The sequence below is a fragment of the Crinia signifera genome, chromosome 2, assembly GCF_055691185.1.
Source record: "Crinia signifera chromosome 2, ASM5569118v1, whole genome shotgun sequence".
In the NCBI taxonomy this organism is placed as follows: Eukaryota; Metazoa; Chordata; class Amphibia; order Anura; family Myobatrachidae; genus Crinia; species Crinia signifera.
The window spans coordinates 242154978-242168065 of NC_139218.1; the positions used below are offsets into that span (position 1 = coordinate 242154978).

The 13088-nt window shown below is 42.1% G+C and overlaps 1 protein-coding gene across 3 annotated transcripts in view; it reads right to left on the minus strand.

Annotated features, from left to right (window-relative positions):
• Positions 1-13088, minus strand: part of GTF2I (general transcription factor IIi) — a 78524-nt gene that overhangs the window by 55310 nt on the left and 10126 nt on the right. For all 3 annotated transcript variants that reach the window (XM_083174108.1, XM_083174107.1, XM_083174106.1), the window contains exons 5-8: positions 9022-9205; positions 7814-7842; positions 7474-7516; positions 6619-6662 (exon numbers count right to left, since the gene is read on the minus strand). In XM_083174108.1, the coding sequence (XP_083030234.1) occupies positions 6619-6662; positions 7474-7516; positions 7814-7842; positions 9022-9205 (300 nt within the window). The remainder of the gene's footprint in view (positions 1-6618; positions 6663-7473; positions 7517-7813; positions 7843-9021; positions 9206-13088) is intronic.

Here is a 13088-nt window from a genome sequence, read left to right on the forward strand (position 1 = left end):
CCGGTCTGGAATTGCGTGCAGAGCGGTCACCGTGCCAATCTGTCATGATACATACCTGATCCTTGCCTGAAACTTACCTGATCACCGCTGATCACCGCTGGTAGCGTGCTGCCAGCAGCTGGATACTTCCTGGATCTTGTGACTTCTGTGTGTGCTGCTGCAGCAGTGTCATAGAGTCACAGATCGTGAGAGATAGGGACAGATAGTGACAGAGAGTGATAGAGAGTGATAGAGAGTGCTATATTTTGTGTCTGCTGCACCCCCTTTTGTGCTGATCACTATATCTGAGGTGATCAGCAACTTTTTGGGGGTGCAGAGGTTTTTTTTTATATATATACCTGTCAGTTGCAGCAAAGGTTGTGCTGCCTGTGCAACTGACTGCTGCCCCCCCCTGCTGCCCCCCCTTTTGTGCTGATTGTGCTGATTAATTAACTGATCAGCAACTTTTTGGGGGTCCAGGGTTTTTTTTTTTTTATATATATATACCTGTCAGTTGCACCAAAGGTTGTGCTGCGTGTGCAACTGACTGCTGCCCCCCCTTTTGTGCTGGTCAGTTTAAATTAATCAGCAACTTTTTGGGGGTCCAGGTTTTTTTTTTTATATATATACCCTGTCAGGTTGTGTGTCTGCTGCCCATCACTGCTAATCAGTGGTGCATCACTGATCTGCAGTTTTTTTTTTTTTGGAGAGTGCAGTGGGGTTTTGTTTTTACACCCACGTTGCTTGTGTGGGTGTCCTGTGGCCGCTGAGCGCTGATCAGTGACGTACAATCACTGAACAGCATTTTTGGCACAGGGTTGATATCATTTTTTTTTCTGCAGTTTTTTTAAATTGTTTTTTTTTTTGGAGAGTGCTGTGGAAATTTTTTTTAAATTGTTTTTACACCCACGTTGCTTTTGTGGGTGTCCTGTGGCCGCTGATCAGTGACGTACAATCACTGAACAGCATTTTTGGCACAGGTTGATATAATTTTTTTTTCTGCAGTTTTTTTTAAATTGTTTTTTTTTTGTTTTTACACCCACGTTGTTTTTGTGGGTGTCCTGTTGCCTTTGAGCGCTGTTCAGTGACGGACGTTACTGACCAACATCTGTGCTCAATTTTTGGCGCAGGACCTTTTTTTTTTTTTTTTAACCCCTTCAATTTTTTTTTTTTTTTATTGGGATCAAATTCCTGTATAAAGTATTTTTTTTTCTGCACTACATACACACTACACACTACATACCCCCCGTGTTGAAATAAAGTTTGTACCCCCCTACACTATACACGTGTTGAAACATTACACTTACAGAAACACAAAAATAAAAATGGCATCCCAAATGTCATCCCAAATGTCATCCCAATCATCCAGAAGAATGTATTCAGCGGAGGAGGCATATGCCATGCTTGCCTCTGACTCTGACACAGCCAGTGATGCAAGCGGGGAATTTGAAGAATTCGCCTTAAGCTCCTCTTCCTCCTCTGCTGATGAGGGACCCCCTCAAAGACGCCCCCGTAGAGCAGCTGAGACCCCCCCCCCCCCCCCAAATGATTGATCCCGTATGGACCCCACCACCAGACAATTTTGAGCCCCAGGTTCCTGAGTTTTTGGCCATCCCAGGAATCCAATTTGATTCAGCAGGTCTCAGAGAAATTGACTTTTTCAAATTATTTTTCTCTGATGATTTTATAAATTTAATGGTGGACCAAAGTAATTTATATGCCCAGCAGTTTATTGCTCAAAACCCCACGTCATCATTTGCTAGGTGGACCCGTGTAGATGCAGTAGAGATGATGACGTTTTGGGGTCTGATGTTACATATGGGCATAGTAAAAAAGCCAGAAATTAGGCAATATTGGAGTACAGATGTTCTGTACAGCACCCCATTTTACCGTATGGCCATGACTCGGGCTCGTTTTGAGATAATCCTTAAATTTTTACATTACACCGATAATACACTGTGCCCACCCAGAGATGATCCCACCTTTGACCGGCTATTCAAAGTCAGGCCGGTGATTGATCATTTCAGTGCCAAATTTGCAGAGATGTACATCCCTGAAAAATGTATTTGTATTGACGAGTCCCTTATACATTTTAAAGGAAGGGTTAAATTCCGCCAGTACCTTCCCAGTAAGAGGGCAAGGTATGGCATAAAAATGTATAAGCTGTGTGAAAGCACCTTAGGGTACACCCACAGGTTTAGGGTATATGAAGGGAAGGATTCAAGAATTGAACCGCCAGAATGCCCCCCCTCCCTCGTAGGTGTTAGTGGAAAAATTGTCTGGGATTTAGTGCACCCCTTCCTGGATAAAGGTTATCACCTCTATGTGGATAACTTTTACACTAGCATCCCCCTGTTTAAGGCCCTTGGTTCAAGAGGTACAGCAGCTTGCGGTACTGTGCGTAAGAACCAAAGAGGCCTCCCAAAAACGCACATTGCCCAAGTAATGAGAAGGGGTGAAAGCAGGGGAATATGCACCGAAAATATGTTGTTGGTCAAATATAAGGACAAGAGGGATGTCCTTATACTGACAACAATTCATGGAGACAGTACCACCTCCATCCCTGTACGAGGTACCAGTACCCACACCTCAAAACCTAATTGTATCCTAGATTACAATAGGTACATGGGCGGAGTGGATCTTTCAGATCAGGTACTGAAGCCGTACAGTGCCCTGCGGAAAACAAAAAATCTGGTACAAGAAGCTGGCCGTGTATATCATCCAGATGGCACTGTATAACGCTTACGTGCTATTCCGTTCTACCAGCAGGCAGAGGGCCCCAGTACTTCTAGTACTGGCCCCCGTATTGTACCAGGGCAGCATTTTCCTGATGAAATCCCCTCCACTGGAAAAAAGGGCAGGACACAAAAAAGGTGCAAAGTTTGCTATAAAAAGGGAATAAGAAAGGAAACTATTTTCCACTGTGAAACTTGCCCCGACAAACCCGGCCTATGTATAAAGGAGTGTTTTAAAATATACCACACATCTATGGATTATTAGGTTCATCATTTCACCGTGCTTCGGGGGTCTTGCTAATGCCACATAGCACCCACCATTCATTCCACCAGAATCTGAGCTGCAAAATCCAAAAATCACTCCTTCCCTTCTGAGTCCTGCCATGCACCCAACTGGTATTTTTTGGTCACATATGAGGCATTGCCATACTCGGGAGAAATTGGGGCACAGATTTTGGGGTGCTTTTTCTCCTTCATACCTTCTGAAAATGAAAAATTTTGAGCCAGAACTGCATTTTTGTGTAAAAAAATGTAATTTTTCATTTTCACTGCCCAGTTGTATCAAAATTGGTGAAACCCCTGGGGGTTTGAAATGTACACTATACCCCTAGATGAATTCCCTGAGGGGTGTAGTTTGCAAAATGGGGTCACTTGTGGGGGGGTTCCACTGTATTGGTGCTTTGGGGGTCTTGCTAATGCGACATAGCACCCACCAACATTCCACCAGAATCTGTGCTGCAAAATCCAAATATCACTCCTTCCCTTCTGAGTCCTGCCACTTTTTGGTCACACATGAGGCATTGCCGTACTCGGGAGAAATTGGGGCACAGATTTTGGGGTGCTTTGTCTCCTTCATACCTTCTGAAAATGAAAAATTTTGAGCCAGAACTGCATTTTTGTGTAAAAAAATGTAATTTTTCATTTTCACTGCCCAGTTGTATCAAAATTGGTGAAACCCCTGGGGGTTTGAAATGTACACTATACCCCTAGATGAATTCCCTGAGGGGTGTAGTTTGCAAAATGGGGTCACTTGTGGGGGGGTTCCACTGTATTGGTGCTTTGGGGGTCTTGCTAATGCGACATAGCACCCACCAACATTCCACCAGAATCTGTGCTGCAAAATCCAAATATCACTCCATCCCTTCTGAGTCCTGCCACTTTTTGGTCACACATGAGGCATTGCCGTACTCGGGAGAAATTGGGGCACAGATTTTGGGGTGCTTTTTCTCCTTCATACCTTCTGAAAATGAAAAATTTTGAGCCAGAACTGCATTTTTGTGTAAAAAAATGTAATTTTTAATTTTCACTGCCCAGTTGTATCAAAATTGGTGAAACCCCTGGGGGTTTGAAATGTACACTATACCCCTAGATGAATTTCCTGAGGGGTGTAGTTTGCAAAATGGGGTCACTTGTGGGGGGCTTCCACTGTATTGGTGCTTTGGGGGTCTTGCTAATGCGACATAGCACCCACCAACATTCCACCAGAATCTGTGCTGCAAAATCCAAAAATCACTCCTTCCCTTCTGAGTCCTGCCATGCACCCAAATGGTATTTTTTGGTCACATGTGAGGCATTGCCGTACTCGGGAGAAATTGGGGCACAGATTTTGGGGTGCTTTGTCTCCTTCATTCCTTGTGAAAATGAAAAATTTTGAGCCAGAACTGCATTTTTGTGTAAAAAATTTAATTTTTCAATTTCACTGCCCAGTTGTACCACAATTGGTGAAACCCCTGGGGGTTTGAAATGTACACTATACCCCTAGATGAATTCCCTGAGGGGTGTAGTTTGCAAAATGGGGTCACTTGTGGGGGGGTTCCACTGTATTGGTGCTTGGGGGGTCTTGCTAATGCGACATAGCACCCACCAACATTCCACCAGAATCTGAGCTGCAAAATCCAAAAATCACTCCTTCCCTTCTGAGTCCTGCCATGCACCCAAATGGTATTTTTTGGTCACATGTGAGGCATTGCCGTACTCGGGAGAAATTGGGGCACAGATTTTGGGGTGCTTTTTCTCCTTCATACCTTCTGAAAATGAAAAATTTTGAGCCAGAACTGCATTTTTGTGTAAAAAAATGTAATTTTTCATTTTCACTGCCCAGTTGTATCAAAATTGGTGAAACCCCTGGGGGTTTGAAATGTACACTATACCCCTAGATGAATTCCCTGAGGGGTGTAGTTTGCAAAATGGGGTCACTTGTGGGGGGGTTCCACTGTATTGGTGCTTTGGGGGTCTTGCTAATGCGACATAGCACCCACCAACATTCCACCAGAATCTGTGCTGCAAAATCCAAATATCACTCCTTCCCTTCTGAGTCCTGCCACTTTTTGGTCACACATGAGGCATTACTGTACTCGGGAGAAATTGGGGCACAGATTTTGGGGTGCTTTTTCTCCTTCATACCTTCTGAAAATGAAAAATTTTGAGCCAGAACTGCATTTTTGTGTAAAAAAAATGTAATTTTTCATTTTCACTGCCCAGTTGTATCAAAATTGGTGAAACCCCTGGGGGTTTGAAATGTACACTATACCCCTAGATGAATTCCCTGAGGGGTGTAGTTTGCAAAATGGGGTCACTTGTGGGGGGGTTCCTAAATTTTAGCATCTTATGGTGCCTAGAAACCTACATGGTGCCTAAAAAAGAATCTCATAAAAAAGGAGGCTCCAAAATCAAGTAGGTGCTCCTTCTATTATGAAGCCTGTGGTTTGGTCAACGTGCACACTAGGGCCACATATAGGATATTTATGAAAACAAAAGAATTGGGGGAATCAATTTTTAGTCACATTTCTCTAGTAAAATCTACTGTGTTCCTTAGAAAAATGTATTAAAATTGCAAATTTGCAAAAAAAATGAAATTTTGAAATTTCACCTACACTTTGTTTTAATTCCTGTGAAACACCTAAAGGGTTAACAAACTTCCAAAATGCTGTTTTGAATACTGTGAGGGGTGCAGTTTTTGAAATGGCATCATTTATGGGGGTGTCTCACATAAAAGTCCCTCAAAGTCACATCAGAACTGAACTGGTCCCTAAAAAAATCAGTGTTTGAAATTTTCTTGAAAATTTGCTATTCATATTGTAAGCCTCCTAGTGTCCAAAAAAATTAAAAGGAAGTTGAAATAATGATGGAAACATAAAAGTAGACATATGGTCTATGTTAGTTATTAACTATTTTGAGTGGTATGATTATTTGTCTCACAAGCAGAAAATTTAACATTTTGCAAATTGCTAAATTTTCCATTTTTTTACGACATTTTGGTATTTTTCACAAAAAAACACAGACTGTATCGACCCAAATTTACCACTAATTTGAAGTACAATGTGTCACGAGAAAACAATCTCAAAATCACTGGGATAAGTAAAAGCAAAAAAAAAGTTATCCCCACTTAAGTGATACATGTCAGATTTGAAAAAAAGGGCTCTGTCAGGAAGGCAAAAACTGGCTGTGTCAGGAAGGGGTTAATCATGAAAAAAAAAATCATATAAAACTTAATAAGACACAAGAACCTAAGATTATTTTCATTATAGGTAAAAAGTATTGTCCTTTACCCGTTATAAAGGTCTGATCATGATATTCTTGGTCACTAAGCGGTTATCTGTGCAGCACAGGGGATTTGTATGCAGCACACTTTTATATTATTAGCTTGTGGAGGTCATGAGCAAACATAATGGGATGTCTGATATCATTAAGGCCCATACACACTGGGCAACTTTGAGCTGAAAGCCACTCAAAACAGCAGGTTTGAGCTGCTTTTATCTTAAAGCCGCCAAGTGTGTATGCCCCAGTGATGAGTTTACCGCTGCTGCGTGCTCCCGCAATATCGCAAGGAAAGCCGCCGTTTTATAATGTTTAATATTGTACAAACAAAGAAAGATTAAGCAAAACAGGATATCAACATACGTACCAGAGTCGTCACCTGGCTCTGCTTTCACCTGCACAGGATAGTAGCTTCAATTTGGCAAAAGAATAAAAGAGCTTCAGAACAAGCACTCTATCCAGGTATTCACATGCTATATACATTATGTAGACAATTAGCAACAGTAACCGAAGGAGTCTGTTAAGCTGGGTACACACTACTGAATATGTTGCCTGATCTGTACGCACTTGTCGCATGCAGGGTCAGTCAGCAACGATGTCGCCATGGGTATACAAGTGTGTAGAAAGCCTTAGGTAGATTCCTCATTTACATCCAGGTAACATTTTCCCGCACTTATAATGCATTAAAAAACTTAAAGAAAGCTAAGTTTACACATACTTTTATCAGATTACACTGCAGCTGTATGCATTATAATTCACACAATACCACGGAAACTGATACAGCTTAAATCGGCATCCAGAGAAATATTTACTTTATACCCCTTTTACACCCAAATCCCAGATCTGACCCGGCATTTGGTACACGGATCCATCGCTAGCCGGCTCCCATTACAATGGATGCATAGCAGAAACGCACACCCTGCTACGCTGCAACAGCACAAGAGTTCACATCTGTAGCTTCTACCATCTAGTGTCTCCTCCTCTAACTTTTAACATCTTGGCATGTGCCCGTTTCTCACCAGCAGCAAAATAGAAATCCCTGGTATTATATTTCAAGTCATATCTAGTTGAAAAGGGGCCCATGCCACATTTGTGCTTCTTTTCCACTTATCCCTTAATGCTGAAAAGCACATTAACATGGAATGCCAGATGTAACCAAAATGCATTATAAAGTAATGTGTCAGTTGCAAAGGTTAATATAATATACCATAGGTATAAGTACCTTTCAGAGTAAGATGCTTCTGTTTCATCTGTACTGATTTCATCTACAACAAATCACAGAAAATATTTTACTACAAATCCCATCCAAGTAATTCATTGAATAAAGCGGGAAGTACAATGTTGTGTAACACATGCTATGACAAAGAGACCACATTCTTGTGGTCGGGAGCCTGAAAAACGGAGAGCGGGATCCCAATGGCCATATACCAGCAATACATCTATAATCCTTTAGAAACAGTAATATTGTGATCTCTCCCATTGTTTCTTGTACCAGGTAAACATGCTCTAATTAGTATTGTTCTTATATATAAAGCCTTTCCTTCCCACAGCTAAGTATTTACCTTTTGAGTTGTTCCAATCACGAAACGGTCTGATTAATTAAAACAAGAAAAAACACAAAATATTAATTATTTCATATTATAAATAAAAATAGCACAGTTTCAAATACTGAAATAGAAGAATTACAAGAATGGTTTTCCACTGATACAACAGATGAAATATATAAGAATATTTAGACGATCACATTATTACATGTCTGGGTCTGCACCTACGCAAGTATAAAATAAGTCAAATAAATTAAAGTGACAGACATCACATTCCAGCTTTCATGACTCCTGACTGCCTCTGAATAATAATCATGAGGAAAGAGTCACAATCAGAAAGATAATTAACAATGAAAGTCATTTAGTTGTAGACGTATTCACTACTGGTTGTATGGAAAGAGAAAATGTATGCATTGTAAACTGTTATTCAATGATACCTTTAAATTATTATATTTCATTCTTTTGCAATAAAAAACTATTTTGAAAAAATTGGTACTTGTGTATTATCAAGGACCCCACGAAATCAGCAGAAAATCGACCGCAAATCCCATGCAAAAAAATCGGATGCGATTTAGCAGCCGATTTTCCATCCTTGCACACCTCCACTATCCAAGTTAGCCCGGAGCGTGGCGAGAGGCTGTGGTACGTGTCCTCCCGACCTGTTCATACCCCCACCATTCACTTCGGCGTGGAGTTGATTTTATAAAGCGTGGCGTAAAACGATCCCCGAGAGGGGACACGGATTACTTGACGTGTATTCCGCTCGCCACGCTTCGGGATCTTTTTCCGAGTCCGCTCGCCATGCTTTATAAAATCAACTCCACGCTGATGTGGATAGTGGGGGTATGAACATGTCGGGAGGACACGTACCGCGTACGCTCGCCGCGCTTCGGGCTGACTTGGATAGTGGGTGTGTGCAAGGATGGAATAGCATGCAAATCGGCAGGAAATTGCGGAAAATCGTCCGGAAATCGGTAGCGAAATTGCATCGCGGTTTGAATCGCCCGCAAAATCGTATGCGATATCGTATGAGATTTAGATAAAATCGTACCAAAAAAATAAACCATGAAAGTCAAATACAAAAAGGGGAGATTAGGTTATCAAGATTGTGAAGTACATTACTAACTTTACACTGCAATTAGGCAGTATTATGGAGGATTACATTTTTCAAAACTGCATTTTTTTTTTTAAAGACATTTAAAAAAAAAGCCAAATATGTTCCTTACCTTTTAATACTAAAGGATATTCTGGATTTGTTGGCTAAAATCAGCTGTATAGTTTCCATGCCATAATTTGATGGATCTGTGAGCGGTAAATCCTTTGGCAGGCCACATACAGTGATAGCAGTGGGGTCTCTGGTTATCTTCTCATAGGGTACAGACACTGGAGCTGATTTTCCTAAAGCTTTACCTAATAAAGAAATGACAAACAGCATGGGGTCAATGCAATTACACATAAGAGGGTGAGCTGCCGTCGTAACGACAATGCAATGCCACCAACGGAACCAGAACTTTCCACCCTTGTGGTCCAATTTAGCCTTCCACTAGTGGATTTTTCGGTACTTATGTAGTATCTGGGCTGCCGATTTCTAAATCGGGTCGAATCGGGCACATCGCATCGCATCGCATGCGACCATCGATGCGATGCGATGCGATGCGATGACCCGATTTTTCCATAGGAATCAATGTTAAAATGGACTGAGTCCATTTTAACATGGAATTCAATGGGAAAAAGGGGTCCTTTTCATACCCCTACTATCCAAGTGGGCATGGAGTTGGATATAAACCTGTGGCGAGCGTAGCGAGCCACCGAGCCCGAAGCGTGGCGAGCGTAGCGAGCCCCGCGAGGGGACACAGAATACCGGCCCCTCGCGGGGCTCGCTTCGCTCGCCACGCTTCGGGCTCGGTGGCTCGCTACGCTCGCCACAGGTTTATATCCAACTCCATGCCCACTTGGATAGTAGGGGTATGAAAAGGACCCCTTTTTCCCATTGAATTCCATGTTAAAATGGACTCAGTCCATTTTAACATTGATTCCTATGGAAAAATCGGGTCATCGCATCCGATGGTCGCATGCGATGCGATGCGATATCGCATCGCATCGCATCTGATTGTATGCCTTAACTTAAGGCATACAATCAAAAAATCGGCAGCCCAGATACTACATAAGTACCGATTTTTCTAAGCAGCCCTACAGTATAGCCACAGACCCCTGCGATCAGGTAATTACTGTCCAGCCAGAGTATAATCGCACCATGTGCAAACCTGGGAATTGCTGTCCTGCGATTAGCAGCAAATCCACACACAAGCCCTCTCCATTGAAGGATTATTTAACTTGGAGGCTGTGATATAATCAGGCTGATCGGAGCCGGAGCTGCTGTCACACAGCTTCCCTTCAAATGCCTGCGTTTTCCCTGATGCTCCCATAAAACAGCGGTTACTACCAAGGTTATATTGTCAAATTTGATTGATGAAACATTTTTCCTCAATGCTATGTACCACCTGGATAATGCAATCCTTACTGTAATGATTGATTGAGAATGTTTCAATCTGTACTGAGTATATTGTGTCTAATGTGTGAACTTTCAATAAAATACATATTGGAAAAAAAAAAAACAGCGTTTACCACCCACAAATTCCAGATTTCTAGCAATTACTTTTTTTTTTCAATTGAATACTTTTGATTAAATAATTTCAGTAACAAACAATTACAAAAAAAACAACACTAATGGAAATACATCCATCCACCTGCAAATTTTACTGAGCACATTGCAATTGCTAAATTCACTTGGTACTTAAAGGGTTAAAAAGAGAAATCAATATATTTAGTAAAAGGTTGAAGGGAAGACTTGTTTGCTTACATTGTTACATCAGTAAAATATATAATTCATACTGTTAGGAAAACCATGGATTTGAAGACGGAACTTGTGATTATCCATAGTGCGTTTACACATCCCTGAACAATATGCCTTTAGTTGTAACACTTAATAATGTAGATGGAGATTTGTCAGATAATCTTCTCTCTCTATTGTCTAATTCAATTGTATACGGTTGATGCTGTTATTACTATATACATTAGGAACATTGGGGGCTAATTCAGCATGGGTTGCCAATGTGAAAATTTGAAGTGGATTGTGAGGCAGAAGCTGCCTCCAGACAGAAAGAGAAAACACCCCTTGCTAAATATGCAATTTTCGAACCATGCCACGGCAAGCAGTCGGTGAGGGGGGTTAAACAGCAAAGATCGCTCGCTCAAAAAACGGAGCAAGGGGGAATCGGTGTATGGGGGGGAAGGGAGTGTCAGTTGAATAAGGACAGGGCGAGCGGTGACAACAAGCAGGAAGCCCTGTTCGCTGTTACCGCTCACCCACGGCATTGAATATACCCCAAAGAGTTTCTGACGTCTGTGCAAATGTAAGTACCTGTAGGTCTGAGGCTTCTACAAATCTGCTACTGAAACCGGGTGGAAGCAGTCATCAATTACCTCATAAACCCTCCTCCAAAATGCCTGGGCACTCCTGCATTTTTTCTGTCACTCAATGGCAAGTTACCACCCCTTAGGCAAACTGCAAGGGGATTACATTTATGATCCATATGCATTTCTGTCATTAATTTCCCTCGCGCATGAGCATGCGTTCGGTAATTACTCGATTTGCAAATGATCCTGATCCGTTTCGAGGTTCAGGTTCCAGTCTTCTGGCGGCAGTCAGGATGCCAGTGTCAGTATACTGAATGCATCTCCTCAGCAGACATCTGACAACCAAGGCACATTGCAAAGGATAGGAACTGCTTACCCTCTCTGTATTCTCTGCAGAGAGGGTAATCCGTTCATCTGAGGCAACTGCTTACATTCTGCTCACGAATAAGAATGATCCCTATTTAGCTATGTATTCAGTAGACACTTACAGAATCTGAGGCTTATGTAAATACTGTTTCCAAGGGAGGAGGGAGGGAGAAGAAAGATATACTCTGGGTGGGGGCACAGTCTGTAAGATAAGAGTGCCCCCACCCAGAGTATATCTTTCTTCTCCCTCCTCCCTTGGAAACAGTATTTACATAATACTACCCATACTCAGGGGGCACCACTGGTGGTCCGACAGACAGACATCTCTAACTTATTAGATGTCTAGGACCAATGCATCCAATATAGGATCCTTCACCAGTTTTCTTGCAGACAACACAGATTAAATACTCAAATTAACCACAGTGGGGTGTGACCACTGACCAGTGCGGAGATAACTCTCAATATCCCCCTTTTCCCCTTCCCTTTTTCACTAAGAATCTGAGGCTTGACATGAGAAATTATACATACACACAGACAAAGCCTAACACCTGGCTGCATTACAGAATAGTTTGGAGCATATGTACATGGTAAAATAAATTATCTAGTCAAATTTTCAATTGCTACAACCTGCTCTTGATCAGGGTCAGCGTCCTGGGATTTAAGACCCGGGTTGACCCTTTCACACCAATTTTTTGGCAACTCAGTCATTTGATTCTGGTGTGAGTTTGGGTCAGACTGCACCCGGCAAAATGCCTGGCACTCAAAATGCTGGGTAGGCGGTATGAAAGGTGTATTAGAAGGAGCTATATATAAACATAACTGAGCAACAACCCTACTCAAACCTCCCCAAACAGCAGAAAGAATTGTACATTAGCATCCAAGCTCATGAACTAGTAGTTCTCTGACTTTATACATGAATTACAGGATAAATTATGTGCAGAAACAAGAGTTCAGTGCTGGAACTTGGCGCCTGTGTAACACAGCCTGCTCCATAGCAAAACTCTATTTGTAGCTCTTATCTCTATTTAACAATCCAACAAATAACATTTTGGTGGTCTAGTGGGGGTGCAGAGACAACCTGGACACCGACTCTGGTCTCCCTCACCGGCAGTAACAGCCGTAATGTGCAGGGCTCCCTGTTTGCACCTGTCCCCGATTAATCCAGCTGCCGCTGCAACTCATCTATTGTAAGCTGGAGGTCACTGACTCAGTCGCAATCGCTGTGGCTGCCGGCACTGGGGATCATTGGAGCAGCAGTCTTTCCTGGTGCTGACTCATTGCCTGCTCCACTAAATATATAATAAATGTTAAAATAAAATTGAAAATAGAAGAAATTATAAAGAAGCTGTTTAAAAGCAGCACCTGTAAAAGAGTGCCCTTATCCATGAGGCACCAAACTGAAACTGGATGCCTGTGGCAGGGGGCACGGTACAGGTAAAAAGAATAATGGGCTGCTAGAAAAAAATCTTCACTGTTTGGTCCCAAAACTCTGTCTCCCCATCCTATGCTC